Source organism: Lutra lutra, chromosome 18, assembly GCF_902655055.1.
Source record: "Lutra lutra chromosome 18, mLutLut1.2, whole genome shotgun sequence".
Lineage (NCBI taxonomy): Eukaryota > Metazoa > Chordata > Mammalia > Carnivora > Mustelidae > Lutra > Lutra lutra.
In genome coordinates, this window is record NC_062295.1 from 19,901,695 (window position 1) to 19,923,657 (window position 21,963).

At 39.4% G+C, this 21,963-nt stretch overlaps 1 protein-coding gene and 1 long non-coding RNA gene across 2 annotated transcripts in view; both read right to left on the bottom strand.

Moving 5' to 3' along the window:
* LOC125090307 (uncharacterized) overlaps positions 1-21,963 on the bottom strand; it is a 60,718-nt gene that overhangs the window by 10,963 nt on the left and 27,792 nt on the right. The gene's annotated exons all lie outside the window — the stretch shown is intronic.
* LOC125090288 (RNA-binding motif, single-stranded-interacting protein 1-like) lies at positions 10,500-12,036 on the bottom strand. The gene is given in 2 exon segments (XM_047712855.1): positions 10,500-11,083; positions 11,135-12,036. Coding segments are annotated over 2 exon segments (1,206 nt in total). The 5' UTR covers positions 12,020-12,036; the 3' UTR covers positions 10,500-10,762.

Sequence of the window (21,963 nt, forward strand, 5' to 3'; positions counted from 1 at the left end):
TCACTTTTTCTTAAGTCATATTAGAGTCTATATTGGTATACCACCCTTACAGCAATCACACACCCTCATAAAAGCCTCATTTTCAATACGAAAATTGCAAAAAGTGAAAGGTTTTCATGCCTGCTGGTGTTAACTACAACGACAACTTCAGCAATTTCCTTTTTTCTTTTTTAAGAAACAATGGCCCTTATGCTAGAATCATTTATATTGAAGTGCTGGGCAACCCAGCTGCAGACCTCAATCCACAGTACACATCAAGCAATTCAAGAATTTTTTGTAACACGATGACTCTTCTCTGTTCTTGGGAGCACTTCCTATGGGTCCCATGGTGTTATTCAAAGTTTACAGCATTGCACTAAACACAATGGAAAACACATGAGGACCTCAAAAGATCACTTGTTACTGCAATTCACTGGAAAGATGAACTGATCACGCAGAGATGATTAATGTCACCCGCTGTTTTAAGTTAAGTAGATACAACACTTGAGTTCACCACAGTAGCAACACGAGGGCATTAGGAAATTATTACAATAGTACTCTCTTGGACCACAGTTCATTTTATGCAGTTATGACTTAATACTCCCTTTTTATGTTTCTTTACATTTCTCTTGCCTGCAAATGGCAGCAAGTATGGTCTGTAAGTATTTGTATACACAAGTTTTGACAGATTTTAACTTTTTGTAATAGATCTGTGAATATTTTATGGCAGCAAACGATAAAATAGATGGGTATCTATGTATACTTTATGCATTCATGACAGACCTTTCTCAAGGTATGTCGTATCTTTGCTTAGCTTTTTCAATAATTCTAGGCTCGTGGTTTGAGAACAAATTTTTTTTTTTAAATTGTTGCCAATCTCTATACATTTTTCCAGGATCTGTATTGGGGAAAAAAACAGTATAGAAATGTACCTATGCAGTTCAAACCTATGTTGTTCAAAAGTCAACTGTGTAAAAACAAAACAAAACACCAAAAATCACAAACCAAAAACCAAAATACTTAGCAATAAAGAATCACTACTTCAGTGAAAACATCAGTCCCTAATATTTCATTATAGGAAAACTCTCCTACACACAATAAATAGTTCTCATTCTAGCATTTCTGAGAAGTCCTCAAAGTCGTTATATGCTATTATCAAAAACAGCTCAGTCAAGTACAAAAAGCCAGAAACACCTGAACTTGTTTCCTACCTCTATGACTTAACACCTGGTATGCTGCTCCCACCCCTCTCCCCCACCAAAAAAATACACTTAACTTCCCTAAGCATCTACTTTCTCAACCAGAAAGAGAAAAGACCTACTTGGTGGGGATGATAGAAGGATAAAAACAGATTACCTAACTGCATCTTTTGGTGTTCTAAGAATACAGCAGGAGCTCAAGACTAAGTAGCTTTCATCACTTTACAAATCCATTCGTTTTACCCATTGAAACTTCAAATGAAGTCTGTTAACATCATAAAATATGAAGGACCATTTCCTTACCCTCATAATTTTACTATCCAAGGTAGATTTTAATTGTTGATTCAAACTTAATGTGGCTATTCTTTTACATTTATTTAAAATAAAAATCACTAATAGTTAAAATTATTTCCAACCGATATTGGCCAATATTAAGTTAAATGTTAAGTTAAATCAGCAAATATAACTTTATAAATTCAGTTCACCTAAAATTAAACTTAAAATTCACTTCGAATAGATTCATTCACAGACTTTGGCCAGCAAATTGTTCAAATAAAATGTCAATACAGCTGATCCCTCAACATGGGGGTTGGGGCACCTACCAGTATAGCTAACCATCCCCATATAACTTTAACTCCCCCAAAACTTAACTACTAACAGCCTACAACTGATGAGAAGCTTTACCGATAACAGAGAGAGTCAACTAATACATATTTTTATGCTGTTTTATTGTATACTGTATTCTTATAGTAAAAGCTAGAAAAAAGAAAATATTAAAACTCATACTTACAAAGTCACAGTTAACACATTTACAGAACTGTACTGTAGTTACAGAGAAATTCATATGTAAGTGTACTGCACAGTTCAGACATCTACTGCTCAAAGGTCAACTGCATATAAAGAAAAGACCAAGGTCAAAGAAAATGACAGAGAAAGAAGCTCTAAGAATCAGTCCTGCTGAAACAGTATTAAGCTGGCAAGAACTATTCCAATCAATTATTTCAGAACTCCGCAGTCTAGTCAAACAACCGCAATAACACAGAGTGCTTAACGAAGAAAGAGGCTGGAAAACTTTGCTGAATTTCTGCCTATCGTGTAGGAGCACCACTCCCCCATCTACCAGCACGGAGGCAAAAACCCGTACGTGCGGCAGCTTACGTTCCTGCTGAAGCTTACTGGTGCCAGGGTGGACAAGAGGGACGTAATCTCTCCCCAAACACGGCGTTATGTGTTTTGATCACCTGGCAGAGAACTGTGGGCAGTTCAGAGACCAGCCACTATTTCTATTACGTTGGGTTAAAGTGGCTTCCTGGGCAACATCTGTCCAGGAAATTTAGGACTTTTTTTCCCCTTTCTTTGCCGGATCCACGCATTCAAGGAACGATCAGGTCACTGCCTGACCACAAAGTGGTCAGAGGCTTCGGTGACCACACACAAAGAGCAAAGGGGAAGTAGTTCTTCCCAGTAAACACTGTAAATGTAAATGGCTTAAATGCATCAATTAAGACACAGATTGCCAAAACTGATTTTAAAATATGATCCCATAATATGCTCCTTATATGGAATTTATTATAGACCCAAAGACACAAAGAGTTTAAAAAAAATAAACATGAAAAAATATCTTTCATGCAAAGAGTAACCAAAAGAAAACTGGCATCTCAATAAATAACGATTATAAGCAAGCAAGAAGCCCCAAAATACAAATGCAAACAACGAGAATAGAAAGGAGAAACAGACAGTTGAAGAATAATACTTGGAGGTTCAAAAGGCCCACTCTCAGCAATGGCTGGGGCATCCAGACAGAAGATCAACAAGGAAATCAAAGACCCGAATACTATAAATCATCTAGATATAACAGATATGTACACAACATCCCACCCAACAGAAGCAAAACACACACTCTTCTCAAGTATGCATAGAACATTCTAGAGGATAGACTATATGTTAAGTAACAAAACAATCCTCAATAAATTTAAATTCACTGAAACCTACAAGGTATTTCTCCAACCACAATGGAATGAAACTAGAAATAACAGAAGAAAAATTGGAAAAATTACCAACAAGAATCCACTTTTAAATAAAAAATAATTCAAAGAATAAATCACAGGGAAAATTAGAAAACAACTTGAGGCTAATGAAAATGAAAATACAAACGTTACCAAAACATTAGGATGCAACAAAAGCAGTACTCAGAAAATAATTTATAGCTATGAATGTCTACATTAAAAATGAAGAACGATCTCAAATCAACAGTCTAACTTTAAAGCAACTAGAAAAAGAGCAAACTAAGCCCAGAGCCAGCATAAAAAAGGACATAATAAAAACTAAAGCAAAGGTTAACAGAGAATAGAAAAATAGAATCAAGCAAACTAAAAATTAGGTTTTTTTAAATTAACAAATCCTTACCTAGACTATGAAAACAGCAGACAAAGTGTGATTAAATAAGATCAGAAATGAAAAGTAAGGACATGACAATAGTTCCCCAGCCTGCATATCCTCATTGCTTTCTGCTCTTTCAATTACCTGGGGTGAACCATGGTCCAAAAGCAGGTGATCCTCCTTCTGACTTATCAGAAGATAAATAATAGCTAATGCTACATCATTACACCGATGTCATTCACCTTACTTCGTCTCATCACACAGGCATTTTTTTTTTTAAAGATTTTATTTAGTTATTTGACAGAGATCACAAGTAGGCAGAGAGGCAGGCAGAGAGAGAGAGAGGAAGGGAAGCAGGCTCCCTGCTGAGCACAGAGCCCGATGTGGGGCTCGATCCCAGGACCCTGAGACCATGACCTGAGCCGAAGGCAGAGGCTTAACCCACTGAGCCACCCAGGCGCCCCTCACACAGGCATTTTATCATTTCACGTCATCACAAGACAAAGGGTGAGCATAGTACAATAATATATTCTGAAAGTCCACATTCTCATACCTTTCATTAGCGTAAATTGCTGTAATTGCCTTATTTTGCATTTAGTGTTGTTAATCTCTTACTGGGTCTGATTTATAAACTAGGAATGTCTCAGCTCGGTATGTATGAGAAAAAACACACTATATGCAGGGTTGGGAATTACCTGCAGTTTCAGGCAGCCATGGGAGGTCGAGGAATGCATCCCCATGGATAAGAAGGGACAAAGAACTACTGTACTACCGTTCTCCCGGAATATAAAAGAACTGTAAGAGAACACTATGAATGATTATACGTTTACAAACTAAATAATCTAAATGAAGGGGACAAATGAGTAGAAACAGAAATTACCAAAACTATCTCAAGAAGAAAAAAACCTCAACATGCCTGCCGCAGGAACATCGATAATCAAAAACTTCCAAACAAAGAAAAGCTTGGCCTAGATGGCTTCACTGGTGAATTCTACCAAATATTTTAAAAACAACATTGGAGGTGGTTCAAGATGGCCGTGTGGGGAGATCTGAACTCACCTCCTCCCACAGACACAAAAAATATCCATCTACATAAAAAGTCACCCCTGAAAAAGATCCCAAAACTGGCTGAATAGCTCCTCCACAACAAAGGATAAAAGGGCTACATCAAGACCTGAAGGCTTGGCAGAGTCTCCTCAAAAATCCGACCTTGAGCATGACAAAATACAATCAGGAAGGCTCTAACAGAGTTTCTCTGTGAGAAACGAGGCATTTGTGATCCACATCAAGCACCTCAACTCTTGAGACCTCCACCAGAGATAAGCCCCCCAAATGTCCTTTGAAACCAATGAGGCTTACTTATATCCAAGAAGACCATAGGGGTTGTAGGGAACAGAGAATTCACTATTAAAGGGCTCACACAAGGACTCACTGGCCCTGGGGGCCAGCACAAGAGGGGCAGTTTGAAAAGCTCCTAGAGCACAACTGAAGATTCACTTGCTAATAGTAAAGCACCTGCCAGAGGAGCAGGAGCCTGTTAGAACTCCCTTTAGGGACAGAGGCAGTGACAGGCACCATTTTTGCACAGTCCTCATACCTTGCTAGCACCAATTCCCACAGGAGCCATATTTGCATTCTCCTCCCTCTAACCTGCTACCATTTGTAAGTGCACTCTGCTCCCACGTGACCCTCACCACCCTGCCAAAGACAGCGGTTGTGCACAGTCCACACAGGATATGCCCTTTAATGCCTTGCCTTCATGGTCAGGAAGGATTGTGCTTCTGGCCTCGATGGGTCTGAAACTATCAGAGACACAGTTCTTAGCACTGTACCACCCACAGGGCAGTGCAGACACAGCAGAACAAAACATAGCTTCAGTCTCTATACGCAGAGGTCTATTTACTTGTACTGAAGCTTCGGCCTAAAGAGAATGACTCACAATTACCACTCACAAAGAGGCTGCAAATGTGCTCTCAGAGAATGTAGGCCAGTGGATGCCACCTTTGCATTCTCCCTCAGCCTTGCTACAGCTTGCCAGTATCTCCCACAAGAGCTCATACTCTCTAGCAGCCCTGATTTGGCAACTGTCACCAAGGGGACACATCCAGATTGCCTGGTCTGGATGGAGTACAGCATGATTTGTGAATGCCATCCCACTGGACTGTATGTCACTCTGATAAATTAAAAGCTGCTGCCTACAGGTCTAGCTTCTAATTAGCCGGAAACTAGTGGAAGAATGAGATCCCTTCCTCTGCAATACTCTCAGATCTTGGCACTTCCTCAACAACTGGACCCAGGAAGAATAAATCAGGCTGCCTAGACAATTACAAAGACCAAAGAGAAAGACAAGCGCTAGAGCAGGTGTGTTTAAAGGATAAGGTTCATCTCCTACACAAGGTCACTCCTTGCCTGGAAGAGACACCTGTTTTGCTTAACAACCAGACACAAACATGGAGAGTCAGGCAACGGGAGGATACACAGGAATATGTTCCAAACAGAAGAACACGATAAAAAACCAGAGGAAAACATTAGTGAAATGGAGGTAAGTAATTTACGTGATTTAGAGTCCAAAATAATGATCATAATGATGCTCACTGAACTGAGAAAAATTAATTAACACAGCAAAAACCTCAGCGAGAGACAGAAAATATAAGAAAATACCAAAGCCCCAAATCTGAAGAATATAATAAGCAAACTGAAAACTACAGCAGACGGGTTCAACAGCAGACTAGATGAAGCTGAAGAAGCAATCCATGATCTGGAAGACAAGGCAGGAATAAAAAACAAAAAATCTTTGTTTTGTTCACGAAAACAGAACAAAAAAATTAACTTTAAAATGGGAAGCTAGCTAGCTTAAGGGACCTATACAACATTAGGTAGAATAACATTCACATTGCTTGCTTTCCAGAAAGAAAAGAGAGAAAGGGCCAGAACATTTATATTAAGAAATAGCTAGGGGCACCTGGGTGGCTCAGTGGGTTGGGCCTCTGCCTTCGGCTCGGGTCATGATCCCGGGGTCCTGGGATTGAGCCCCGAGTCAGGCTCTCTGCTCAGCAGGGAGCCTGGTTCCCCCTCTCTTTCTGCCTGTCTCTCTGCCTACTTGTGATCTCTCCCTCTCCAAGAAATAAATACAAATCTTAAAAAAACAAAAGAAAAAAGAAAAAAAAAAAAAACAGCTAAAAACTTCCCAACCTGTGGAAGAAAACAAATACCCAGATCCAGAAAGCCCAGAGTTTCAAAAGATTAAATCCAACAGAGACCCACACCACAACACATTACAATTAAAATGTCCAGAGAGAAACCACACAACAGAGAATACTAAAAGCAGTAAAAACAACAATCTGTTATATACAAGGGAACCTCCATAAGACTATTATCACATTTCTCGCAGAATCTTTGCATACCAAAAGGGAGATGCATAGTATACTCAAAGCACTGATGGGGAAAAACTTCCAAAAGGAATATTCTCCCCACTTTCTGGAACACTGAAAATAAATAAAATAAAATGGAAAAAAAAAAAAAAGGAATATTTTCCCCACAAAGTTACCATTCAGAACTGAAGGGCAAGGGGTTTTCTAGTTGGCTCAGTCAATAGAGCAAGTGACTTTTTTTTGGTAATATTTTATTTATTTATTTGACAGAGAGACACAGTGAGAGAGGGAGCACAAGCAGGGGGAGTGGGAGAGGGAGAAGCAGGCTTCCTGTGGAGCAGGAAGCCCAATGCGGGGCTCAATCCCAGGACCCTGGGATCATGACCCCATCTGAAGGCAGGCGCTTAACGACTAAGCCACCCAGGTGCCCCAGAGCAAGTGACTTTTGATCTCAGGATTGTAAGTTCGAGCCCCACAGTGGGTGTGGCAATTACTTAAAGATATAAAATCTCTTTTAAAAAGTTTACTTTCAGAATTGAAGGAGAGGTAAAAGGCTGTCCTGACAAACAAAAGCTGAGGAGTTCATCACAACTAAAAGAGCCAGCTCTACAAGAATAGGTAAAGGCACTTCTTCAAGACAAAAAAAACACTGTGAGAAAAAGACCTATGAGGAGCAGCACCTGGGTAGCTCAGTTGGTTATAAGCGCATCTGCCTTTGACTCAGGTTATTACCTCGGGTCCTAGGACCGAGCTCCATGCCAGGGGCTCTGCTTCTCCCTCTCCCACTGCCCTGGCCCCTGATTTGTGCGCTCTCTTTCTCAAATAAATAAAAAAATAAATCTTTTTTTTTTTTAAAGGAAAAAAAGTGTGACAGTAAAAAAATGTCTCATAAAGGTACATACAAGATAAGATAGTGGATATTCCAGTGGATTTTGAAATGGTTAGGCATTAAAAAACAGCATTGTCAGTATGTGTTCCCTTCTGTTTTATTCGTTCCCTTCTGTTTTAAAGGAGGCATTCTGGAAATTGAGAAACTTAATTTGAAAGCACATCTGTGTGTACCACAGAAAGCAAGATTTATTTTGAATAATAATATTTAAAAGGACTTTGTAACATCAGCGTTAACCAGTTCATTAGTTTAAATCCAACTTTGTACATAAGAGGCATTCACAAAAATTTATCAACTGAATATTAAATGGATGCATACACTTTTTTTTTAAATTTCAGATGTTTTTTATTCAAAGAAATAAAACAGAAAAAGCTAACAATCTGATCAAATGTACAGTTCAAAAATGTCTTTTGGCGTTTAACAACAAGTCCTAGGAAGGAAAACTACAGAGTTATCTTGAACCGGACAAATAAGTTACCACTGGCAAGTTTGTGGCACTAGTAAAACAAAAATAAAAAAGTAACTCTCTTGATCATATAGATATCTCTATGAAAATCTTTTCTTCCAATCTGTACAAAAGGTCTTTCTTCATAAATTAATTTTTTTATAATGTAATGGCTGTCTACTATGTGATGTTTAACTGATTTTTTTTATTTTTTATTTTTTATTTTATGTACAGAGGTTATGTTTCCCAAATCTTACCCAGACGAGTATGGCACTTAATTCAGACATATCTAGCAGCAGATTTCCCCTCCCCTCTAACCGAGCTATCAGATTTCTGTCTTAACTAATGCAAAAATATCAAGTAGTGAGAGACCCAGGTTTATAAATGTACTAGGTCCAAGGAGGGCGCTGCATTCGCTCTGGACTTTCACAAAGCAGTAATATTCCAGGGAGCATAGAACCACAACTTTAAAAAAGGAAACAAAAACAAAAACAAAACACATTTCTCTTAGGACTATGTAATTTTCACCAGAATCTACACTTCTCAGAGCAGCAAGGACTTCTGAAACTATGAAATGTCACTGACATCTATAATCAAATACAAGCATAAAATTTAAGAACTAAAAAATACTGGAAAGAAAAAACTGCTTAGCCCTAGCTCCTGAGCTAGGAGGATTTGGTCTGTGGAAACAGGGAGGGCCAGCAACCTGTCCCAGCACAAAAGAAAACAGACTCTGAGGTAGATAACTGATCACACACAGTTGTCCAGAGAAGTACACAGTTTTGGAAGACAACTTAATTTACCATTGCTTTTCAAACGTATGCAATTGTCTTAATAAAAGAGCTTCAATAACAGTGAATTATCTTCTATGTACTAAAGTAGAAATAACTGTGTATTGATGAATCAGGAATTTCACAGTTTCAAAATGGGTTTCTCTTGACACTTAACACTTGTAGTGATGATGTAAAGTGTAGCACTGCTTGGATCCAAATCTTCCTTCATGCTTTTTTGTTTGTTGGTGTGTGTCCATACATGAATTAAAATTATAAAACCTAAATGCAAAGGTACAAAAAAGGCACATTCTCCTAACCGCAAACTGGTCCAGCAAAAATAAAGAGCACAGAAGATATGACGCTGAGAGAAGGTGGAGCTACTGGTTACTGGCCCTTCGGTCTTTGGTGAAGTTACCTTTAAAAGTGCCAAGTAATTTTGATTTCTCAAATTTATGTAATAGAGAGAGCTAGGAGCCAATCATTTTGCTTCTATTCCTACCTCAGCTTATGTTTGAAGATAAAATCCTTACTTTTAGCTTTTGCCATTTAGTTGCAATAGCAACGTTTTTCGGTTTGCCAGATCTCAGGTGTAGTTCTCAGTCTAAAGCACTAGCATTAGTATAAAGGAAGGACAAAACATCCGGTGACTCCCGCCCCACCCTCCTCCCCACCCCCAACCCCAACGCTACCTACACTAAATTTAGAACATCGAGTTAGTTTTTTTTTTTTTCCTGAAAAAAAGGCAAAAAAGATTTTACATTGCATCATACAGCAGATACCCTAAATCGGTCAAACTATCAGAGGAAACTGTTGGCGAAGAGCCTTACAAACAAGTTACCCTATTAAAAGTTCCTCAGTCAAAAATGTGTTTCACACAAAACAGTTGTCCCTTCCTGCATTTCACTACGTTACACATTATGTGAAAAATCATTAAAAACACCTACTACATATTTAAAAAAGCCAAAATTCCAGCAACTTTTATGGACTACCTTTTAAAAGCCCTATGCTGCTGTTTTACAAGGCAGAACAGACCAGCTCATTTGGTCAAAGCGTTCTACATCATTAGTTTGAACTTTTACTGAAACAGCTACAGCATCAAAGGAGGTAAGGCAAATTGGAATTCATAGAAAAGGGAAGACACTTCACACTACGTTGAAAGAAAAACGGAAAAGCTAAGAAGAGAGACGCGGAGGGCAACACTGGATACAGCGACACTCACACTCGCAAGCACGGAACACCATGGGGGAAGTCGGACTACTTAAACGTCAGAGCCCACTGCATACAGCTGAAGGAAACGCAAATAAACACAAAATGGACAAAACCCACAAAAACCTGGTCATGCACTTGGATAACTCTTCATGGTCTTTGTGCATACCCAGAAAATTGAAGTTTTCTTTTTTCTTACTTTTTTATCTCTTTTCCTTTTTTTTTTTTTTTTTGGCATCGTAACATTTGAAAAAAATCTTTTTTTTTTTTTTTGCTGTTTGTTTGTTTTACTAAAATAAACCTGTTCAGGGGAACAGCTACTAGACGAATTTAAGGGTTTTATGCACCTTATAGAACGTAGAGCAAAAATAGTTGTAGTTGATTTCATTATAAATAACGTTTTCAAGAACCTGTGCAAAACCGTCAATAATTTCCTAAAGCACAATTGATCAGAAAAATCCATGATTGTTCAGCCTTCACACCCTTCTTCATGTCAGAACGCCCTTCTGTACATCTCACAGTTACTTACTAGGTTGAAAGGAATATGGTGAATGGTCATTAGACGTCTCGACAGCCACTTGCTGCTGTCCACCTGCTTCCTCAACGGGAACGGCTGTCGTCTGCACGTGTGTGTACTGTGGCAAATAAGCCCCTTGCACAGCGGATGTCGCAGGCATGTATGTTCCGGTGCTGCCTAGTGACAGATGACTCATCTGCTGGGCCAGAGGGCTGATAATAGACGCGGGCTGTAGTGATATGGTGTGCTCCATCCAGGGAGTTAACACAGACCCGGGGTGCTGTAGGATATAGGGTTGAGGTTGCATCCAAGAAGGACTTTGCACCTTGATAGCAGAGCAGCCCCGATACCTGTTTTCTCTGGTTTCCTTTGCCACCTGGTAGGCAGATACAGGAGATGCAATATAGGATGTAAGAGAAGTTTGAGTGATCATTCGGTTTGTAGCAATACTGTATGGTGAAGGATAAAATCCGTTCTGTAGAGCAGCTGTGGTTGGGTCATAAGTAAGTGTCATTCCAGCCTCTCCTCCTGGATGCCATGGTCTTCCATTAGGGATGTATTTGTTTGGGTTCTGCCTCTTCTTCTGTCCTCTGTCCGCAAACTTACACAACAAAGGTTCTGTAGGAGCAGAAACTCCAGGTGGTGTCTTAATGAATTTTCCATTAAAATGACCAATGACGGCTTCACACTTCTCTGTTGATTCCATCCCAGCAAAGCCAACACCTCAACTGGTGCCACTGGAATCCCGCAGTATCCTTGTAGAAATAACCTGTCCAAATGGTTTGAGCATATTTTCAAGTTCTTGCTCATCCATGGACAGTGGCAGATTAGAAATGTATAGGTTAGTAGGATCTTGTTCCTGTTGCTTTGCCATTTGAGCTTGAACCCCACTAGCCTCCAAGGCAGACACAGCTTTCTGGGCTGCTGCAGGACTGTCAAAGTCGACAAAACCATAACCTTTGCATTTGTTTGTTGTCTTATCCAAAATTGCCTGCGTGGAGACGATCTTCCCATATGGCTGACACAGCTTCACCAGGTCCTGGTCTGTGCTGTTGGGAGGCAGCCCTCGGATACAGAGGTTCCTTTTGCTCAGCTGGTCCCATCCTGAGTTGCTACTGCTGCTGCTGTCGTTATTACTGCTGGTGGTGCTGGGGCTGGGAGGGGCCCTGGGGTGCGCTGGGACCAGAGACTGCTGCTTGCGAGAGGGCGTCCTGCGGTTGCTGCTGCCCCCGGGGTTGCCGCTGCTGCTGGGGAAGATCATCGCAGCGGGGGCGGGGGGCGGGCGGCGGGCGCGGGTGCAGGGCAGCCTCGCTGCGAGGGGGAGTGTGCAGGAGGGGCCGGCCTGGGCGGCGGTGCTCTGGGAACTCCCTCTCGGGAGTTCTGCTGCAGCTCGGGACTGACTTCTCCTCCACCCTCGACCTCCAGACTCGCCTACAAGTGCGGTGCGAGGGCGGCGGCGGTGGGGAGAGTCGGGCAGCTCGGGCGGCCGCCGCCCTGCGTGCCATGGACAAGAGCTCGCGCAAGGAGCTGGCGGCGCCGCGGGCCTTCCAGGCGACAGCTGAGGAGCAGCGCCGCCGCGTCCCCACCTACCGCCAGGTCCCCACCTACCGCAGCCTCAACCACCGCCTCGAGCTGCATACACTTTTCTTAAATGTCAGTTTTAATGAAAATAAACAGTAGATCCCACCTTAAAAAAAAAAAAAAAAGCCAGTATGCTAACTAAAAAGCAGAAGTAGTAAAAACTGTAATAATAGTTGAGATACAAAATTTTAAAATCTAACATGTTACATTAAAACCTTAAAATGGGGGGGAAAAGAGTAAAAACGCTGAGCTTTAGAATGTATTCAAATTGAACTATCATTATGTTGAAAGTAGAAAATTAACTTGCTATCCTTAAGTAGAGAGTCATCAAACCAAAAGGGAAGAAAACAAGAGAAGGAATAGAGAGGAACCACAAAAACAGAGAGAAACAACAAAAGGGCAGTAAGGACAAACCTACTAATAACTAGTTTAAATGTAAATAAACGAAATACTTTGAAAGACACAAAGTGCCTGAATAGATTCCAAACAACAAGACCCAGGGCACTCAGGGCAGCCCAGGCAGCCGCGCGGGGGGAGGGGCTCAGTTGGCTAAGCATCAGATTTCCTGGTTTCAGCTCAGGTCAGGATCTCAGGGTACTGGGATCAAGCCCTGCGTCAGGCTCTGGGATGGGGGTGGGGTATTCTGCTGGGGATTCTCTCCCTCCTTCTCTGTCCCTTTCCCTGCTTTCTCTCCCTCTCTCTAAAATAAATAAATAAATCTTTAACAACAACGACAACAACAATAAGACCCATCTATATGCTGCCCTAGGGAGACTCACTTCAGATGTGAGGACACACACCAAATGAAAGCCCAGAAATGGAAAAGGATGCAAACTGAAAATAAAACAATGAAGAAGGGTGCTTCATGCAAATGGAAAAAAAAAAAAGCTGGGATAGCTATTACTTCTATCAGACAAAACAGACTTTAAAACAAAGACTGCAAGAAAAGACAAAGTTAGGTATTACAGAAGGATAAAGGAGTCAACCCAGCAAGAAGAAATATTTACAAAATTTGTAAATATTCACGAACCAACATAGGAACACCTAAATATAGAGAGCAAATAATACCATTATCTAAATGGAAAAACTGAGGGGCACCTGGGTGGCTCAGTCAGTTAGTTAAGCAGCAGCCTTTGGCTCAAGTCATGATCCCAGGTTTCTGGGATAGAGCCCAACATGGGGCTTCCTGCTGGGCAGGGAGTCTGCTTCTCCCTCTCTCTCTGCTCCCTCCCTGCCCTCGTTCAGGCTCTCCTATCAGTCTCATTCACGCGCGCTCTCTCAAATTAATAAAATCTATTTGATAAAAAGAAAAATAAACAAATAAGTGGAAAAATTATAGCAATGCAATAGTGGGAGACTTTAATGCCCCACTTACATCAATGTATAGATCATCCAGTCAGAAAATCAATAAGGAAACAATGGCTTTCACACATCAGTTCACAAAACCTTGTTAACATATACAGAAAATTCCATCCAACAGAAGAATATAGTTTGTCTGAAAAGATAAAACTCACAAAACTTTAGCCAGACTTACCAACAAAAAAAGAGGGCTCCAATAAAGCCAGAAATGAAAGAGGACTTATAACGGATTCCAAGGATATAAAAAGGATCATTAGAGACCACTGTGAACAACTACACACCAACAAACTGGACATCCTACAAGAAATGCATAAATTCCTAAAAACATAAAATCTTCCAAGACTGAGTCAAGAAGAAACAGAAAATCTGAACGGACTAATTATGGGTAAGGAGATTGAATTAGTAATCAAAAACCTCCTAACAAACCAAAGTCCAGGCAGGGCCAGACAACTTCACTGGTGAATTCTAGCAAACATTCCAAGATTTAATATCTACCCTTCTCACACATTTCCCAAAAAACTGAAAAGGAGGGAACATTTCCAAACTCATTTTTAATACCAAAACTAGACAAGGACACCACACAAACAAAAAGAAAATTCCCAGCCGATATCCCTGGTGAAGACAGATGTAAAAATCCTCAATAAGGGCACCTGGGTGGCTCAGTTGGTTGAGCGGCTGCCTTCAGCTCAGGTCATGATCCTGGAGTCCAGGGATCGAGTCCCACATCAGGCTCCCAGCTCCACAGGGAGTCTGCTTCTCCCTCTCACCTTCTCCTCGCTCATGCTCTCTCTCACTGTATCTCTCTCTCTCAAATAAATAAATAAAATGTTAAAAAAAAATCTCAGTAAATTATTAGCAAAACAAATTCAACAACACGTTAAAAGAATCATACACCACGATTAAGTGGGATTTTTATTCCAGGGATGCAAAGATTGTTCAACATTCCCAAAACAATGAGAGACACCGTTATTAGCAAAATGATAAAAATATTATGATCTTCTCAATAGATGCAGATAAATATTTGGCAAATTCAACATCCAATCATAAGAACTTTTAAGAAAGTGTGTACAGAGGGAACATAGTTGCACATGATAAAGGCCATATATATGACAAGCCCACAGTTAACATCATACTCAACAGCAAAAAGCTGATTTTTTTAACATGAGGAATACAGAGTGACTACATGGCTCAGTCGATAAAGTGTCCAACACCTAATCTGGGCTCAAGTGATAATCTTAGAGTCATGAGCTGGAGCCCTATGTTTGGCTCTGTGCTTGGCTGAGAGTCTGCTTGAAATTCTCTTCCTCTCTCTCTGCCCCTCCCCCAGCTCGTGCTCTCACTCTCTAAAATAAATAAATACATCTTTTTAAAAGAAGGGGGTACCTGGGTGGCTCAGTGAGTTAAGCGTCTGCCTCCAGCTCAGGTCATGGTCTCGGGGTCTTAGGATCGAACCCTTCATCAGGCTCTCTACTCAGTGGGGAGTCTGCCTATCCCTCTCCTTGTCCCTCTCCCTCTGTGCCCTATCTCCTTCTCTTGCTTGAAAACAAATAAAATCTTAAAAGTAAAAAAAAAAAGATGAGAACCACAATGATGCCCAATCACCACTAGTACTGGAAGTTCTGGCCAGAGCAATTACATGTGAGAAAGAAATAAAGGTCATCCAAATTGGAAAATGAAAGTATAACCATTTGCAAATCCTTCATATATAGAAAATCCTAGAGGGGTGCCTGGGAGGCTTAGTCTGTTAAGCTGCTGCTGCCTTTGGCTCAGGTCATGATCCCAGAATCCTGGGATTGAGTTCCGCATTGGGCTGCCCACTGAGTGGGGGGAAGGGGGTATGCTTCTCGCTCCCTCTGCCCCTCACTTGGCTCACGTTCCTGCTCTCTCTCTCTTCCCCCGCCTCCCTCCCTCAAACAAATTAATAAAATCTTGGGGGAAAAAAAAAGCAACCACCCTGAAGATTCCACCAAAAACCTGTCAGAATTAGTAAGTGAAATCAATAACACTGCATTTTTATACACCAACAAACTACCAGAAAGAGAAATTAAGGGGAAAAAAATCCCATTTACAATTCTATAAAAAAGAATAAAATAGGTAGGAATAAATTTACGCAAGAGACGAAAAACACATACACGGAAAGAAACTACAGAAAACACAAATAAATGGAAAGATGGTTCATGCTCATGGACTGCAAGAATACTGTTAAAATGTCCACACTCTGCAAAGCAATCTACGGATTCAATACATCGCCATCAAAACTCCCATGACATTTGCCACAGAAAATGAATAAAAAATCCTAAAATTTGTAGAGAACCACAAAAATTCTAAATAGCCAAAGCAATCTTGAGAAACAAGGACAAAGCTGGAGGCACCACAGTCCCTGAATTCAAACTATATTACAAAGCTATGGTAACCAAAATAGTATGGTGCTCACATAAAGATAGACATTAGAGCAATGGAACAGAAAGAGAGCCCCCAAATCAATCTATACATATATGGTCTATTAATTTAAGATAAAGTAGACCAGAATATACAATGGCGAACATACAAATCTCTTCAGTAAATGTAGCTGGAAAAACTGGACAGCTACTTGCCAAAGGACTGCAACTGGACTAGTACCTTCCATTATAATCAAAAATTAACTCACGTGGATTAAGATTAAAAACCATAAAACCATAAAAGAGGGGATAGGTCTTAAGCTCCTTCATATCAATCTTGCCCATATTTTTTACCTGACTTCAAAGGCAATGGCAACAAAAGCAAAAATACACGAGGGGGACTGTATCAAAATAAAATACATCAGCACAGCGAAGGAAATCATCAACAAAATAAAAAGGGTAACGACTGATCTAGAGAAGGTATTTGCAAATCGTGTATCTAATAAAGGGGTTAATATCTTAAAGGACCCAAACAACTAAATAACAACAATTTGAGTAAAAACTGGACATGGGGGCACGTGGCTGGTTCTTCGGTCAGTTAAGTGGCTGCCTTCAGCTCAGGTCATGATCTGGGCGTCCTGGGACCTAGCTCTCCAGCAGGCTCCTTGCTCAGAGGGGAACCTGCTTCTCATTCTGTGCCTCCCCCTGCTTATGCAGTCACACTCTTTCTCCCTCTCTCAAATAAATAAATGAAAATCTTTTTTTTTTTAAAGATTTTATTTGTTTATTTGACAGAGAGAGATCACAAGCAGACAGAGAGGCAGGCAGAGAGAGAGAGAGAGGGAAGCAGGCTCCCCGCTGAGCAGAGAGCCTGATGCGGGACTCGATCCCAGGACCCTGAGATCATGACCTGAGCTGAAGGCAGCAGCCTAACCCACTGAGCCACCCATGCGCCCCAATAAATGAAAATCTTTAAAAAGATTTTAAAAATCTTTAAATAAAGTTTTTAATTTAAAACTAAAAATGGGTAGAGGAGCTGAGGAGACATCTTCTAAAGAAGACATAGAGGTGGCTAAAAGGCACATGAAAACTTGCTCAAGACATCACTCATTATTAGGCAAAAACAAATCAAAACTACAAAGCATATTTGCACACCAATGTTGACTGCAACATGATTCAGAAGAACCAAAAGCAGGAATCATTCCAAATATCCAACAACAAATGAATAAAGAAAACCTGGTATGTGGTGGCTGGCTGGCTGGCTGAGTCGAGAGAACATCTGACTTTTGAACTGGAGGTCATGAGTTTAAGCTCCATGCTGGGTGTAGAGATTACTTAAAAAAAAAAAATAAATAAAACTTTACAAAAAGAAAACTTGGCATATACACACAATGGAATCATATCCATTCTTAAAAATGAAGGAAATCCTGTCATATGCTACAACCTGGATACATCTTGAGGATACTATGCTGGCTTAAAACAAAAGGCAAATGCTACCTGATTATACCTATATGAAGTACCTAGAGTAGTCAAAATCAGAGAAAATAGGGTAGTGGTTGTTTACCACGAACTGGGAATAGGAAAAGGGGACACTGTTGTTTAATGTGTACAGTTTTAATTTTGCTAGATGACAAAAGTTCTGAAGGTCAGTTACAACACAAGGTGCGTATCCTTTTAATACACGTGACCTGTTAAAATGGTAAGATGAAACAAAACAAAAATACTACAATGAGATAGCACCGTACACTTGTCAGAATGGCTGTTAATAAGAGGACAAGAAATAACAAGGGCTGGTGAGAAAAAAAGCGAACCCTCGTCCACTGCTGAGGAAATCCAACCAGTACAGTCATTATGTAAAATGGTACAGAGGGTCCTTAAAAATTTAAAAACAGAACTACCATACAATCCAGTAATTCTACTTCTGTGGAAGATAATCCAGGATATTTATCTTTCACTTCTTTCATTGTCTTTCAAGATAATGAAAATTCTAACTCGAAAAGATACACGCATTCCTATGTTCACTGCAGCATTGTTTACAACAGCCAAGATATGGAGGCAACGTCAATGTCCACGGGTGGATGTTGGATAAAGAAAATGTGGTATAGGAGTACCTGGGTGGCTGAGGCTGTGAAATATTCAGCTCCTGATTTCCGCTCAGGTCATTATCCCAGCATTGTTGAGATCAAGCCCTGCATGGGGCTCCCCCTGCTCACGGAGCCTGCTTCAGATTCTCTCTCCCTCTGGCCCTCCCCCTCACGAAAAAAATACAGAAAGAACATTATATAAAGAAATAAGTAATAAATAACAAAATGTGGATACACACAATGGAATGATGCTCAGCCACAAAAAGAATGGAATCTTGTCATTTGCGACAACATGGATGGACCTTGTGGGTTATTATGCTAAGTTAAGTCAGAGAAAAATAAACACCATATGAGTTCACTCATAGGTGGAATCTAAAAACAAAACAAAGCAAAACTCATACATATAGAAAACAGACTGGTGGTTTCCAGAGGCAAGGGATGTTGGGGATAAACAAAGTGGGTGTAGGAGATCAACGGGTACAAACTTCCAGTTATAAAATATAAGACATGGGGATATAATGCACAGCATAATGACACCAGGCAATAATACTGTTTGCAAATTTAAATGATGATAAGAAGGTAAATCTTAGAAGTTCCCATCACAAGAAAAAAGTGTTTTAACTTTGTATGGTAATAGATAGTAGCCAGACCTACCATGATAATTACTTTACAATCTATACAAATGTCTAATCATTTTATACACCTATGTTAATATATGTTAATGTCAATAATACTCCAAAAGAAAACAAATAAATTTTAAAAACTGAAAAAGAGCTAATACCAATCCTATCCATGTTCTTCCATAAATTACAATAAATTACAATAGGAAGTAATACTTTCTAACACATTCTAAGAGAGCAACATTATCCTGATAACAAATCTAGACAAAGACACCAAACACACACACACACACACACACACACACACACACACACACACACACACTATGAGCAATGTTCTTTATAAATATACATGCAAAAACTCTCAACAAGATATTAACAAACCAAATACAATAGCATATTGAAAGAATTATATACCATGACCAAGTGAGATTTATTACAGGAAAGCAAGAATGGTTCAACACAATGTATCACCAATGTAATAAACCAAGTTAACAGAACAAAAGGTGGAGGGGGGGATCCCACATGATCATTTGCCCAAAAAAACACTGGGCAAAGTTCAATACTCTATCATGCTAAAGTCAACACTAAGAAACCTAGGAATAAAAGGAAGCTTCCTAGCAGTCTCTGCAACAAAAGATTTTGGGATAATTTGATATCCACATGGAACAGAATGAAAGTGGACTCTTACTTCACACCATGTATAAAATTTAACTCAGAATAGTTCAAAGACCTAAACATAGGAGCTAAAACTATGAAACTCTTAGAATACATAAGGGCAATCTATGACCCTGAAGTTAGCAACTGTTTTTTAGATATGACAGCTAAAGCAGAAGTCCCTAAAGGAAAAAAAAGACCAACTGTATCTCATGAAACTTAAAAACTTTAGAAACTACACAGCACATTAAAAGAGAACTCACAGAAATGGAAAAAAATATTTGCAAATCATGTATCTGAGAAGGGCCTAGTGCCCAGAAAAAGAGTTCGTTTAAGTCAGCAACAAAAGGACAAAAAACTCAAATTTTTAAAATGAGCATTGGATTTGAAAAGACATTTTTTTCCCCAAAAATGATATACAACTGGCCAACAAGCACATGGCAGAGTACTCAACCTCAGTGGTCATTATGAAAATCCAAGTCAAAACTACAATGAGATACTATGTCACATCAACTAGGAGAAGGAAGAGGGAAAATAAAAAATCAATCCTCAAATTCATATGGAATTGCAAGGGCCCCAAATAGTCAAAGCAATATTTAAAAAGAAAAAATTGGAGGGCTCATGTCTCAATTTCAAAAACTTACTATATAACTACAGAATCAAAACAGTGATTTTTTTCTTTTTTGTCTCATCAAAACCATAAAAATGCCATGTGTTGCCAATGACGAGGAGCAATACAATTCCTACATTGCTGGCAAAAATATAAAATGGTGCACTCTAGAATCACTGGCAGTTCCTCAAAAACCTAAACACCGAATTAATAATATGATCCAGCAATTCCAATTCTGAGTATATACACAGGAGAAATGAAAAAATAATGTTCACACAGAAGTTTGTACACAAATATTTACTGCAGTATCACTGATGATAGAAAAAATGTACATCAGATGAACAAATAAAATTGTGGTATATGCATATGATGAAGTATCATGCAACCAGGAAAAGGAATACTGATATAAATGACAACTTGGAGGAATCTCAAAAACATTATACTAAGTGAAAGAAGCCAGATACATATTAAATGGCTCAATTTATAGAAAGGATCATGAATAAGCCAATCCAGAGAGAAAGCAGGTAAGCGGTTGCAAGAAGATTGATTTTTTTACAGGATATGGGGGAATATGAAATGATTTTTTTTTTTTAAGAATTTTTTATTCATTTATTTGACAGAGAGAGATCACAAGCAGGCAGAGAGGCAGGCAGAGAGAGAGGAGGAAGCAGGCTCCCTGCTGAGCAGAGAGCCGGATGCGGGGCTCCATCCCTGGACCCTGAGATCATGACCCAAGCCGAAGGCAGCGGCTTAACCCACTGAGCCACCCAGGCGCCCCAGATTTCTTAATGAATTATGGGGGTATTCTTCTGGTGTGATGGAAACATTCTGAAACTAGAAAAACTCCGTGGTTCTACAACAGTACCATCATACTAAATGCCAGGGAAGTGTATTCTTTAAGATAGGTAACTGCATGTTGTAGGAATTTCACCTATTTTTTTGAATTGCTGGGAAACCAATACAAACTATCAAACACTAATATGAAATAAATAGTTTCACTGTTTCCTCTATTGGTATTTCTATTATTGTTAATTCACCCATACAAGCCCCCCCCAAAATGTGTAGTAAACAGAGCATCTTTGAAAAGTGTAGTGAATCATCACAATTATTTTAATCATGGGCAAGTTGACTACACTTTCTCTATAACTAACTTGATGGAGAACTGATGATCTAGGGAACTCAGATTACAGTATGATTTACAGATAAAAATGTGGTTATTTCTGTCCGTTTAAACAAATTTTCCCCTAATTAAATTAAAAAAGGGTTTGAGAACTCCAGATAAGTCTCACAGAATTTGCTGATAAAACACAACACATTTTTTTGGCATATATATATATATACACATATGTATGTATATATATATATAAACACATATATACTCAGATATGTGGTTTTTTTGTTTTTTCCTTTCTCACTGAAAATTATTATCTCTAAGGCATAGAAAAGTTCCCCCACACAAAATTCCAATGTTTTTATAAAAATGTTTACTTCTAAGGAATCAACTTTCTTATACTATTGAAATAATGAACTCATAACGGTTTTCCAAAAACAACTAAGCTATTAAAATATTTTTGTCATTCCCTACTCCAAGGTATTTCATTCTCCCTCCATTTTCTGATCCTTTTCTCCCTACTCTCTATTCTAGTGCTCCAATTCCAGTGTTCACGTCAAACTGTTTTCTCTCTCACACACACACTACTATGTAAAATTCAGCCTCTACTGTATTTTATTTCCTTTCCACAGTCCTAGAATGTCGAAGTCTTTTCTATATTTCAAAGTCTTTTTATATTTTCCTATCCACTGCAATAAGGCTACCGATTTACATAATGTATTTCATTTTAATGTTTATTTCGCTCATAGCCCTTACCCCATTGTAACCATGAACCAGAAGAAACTAATGCAAAGTAAAGTTTACC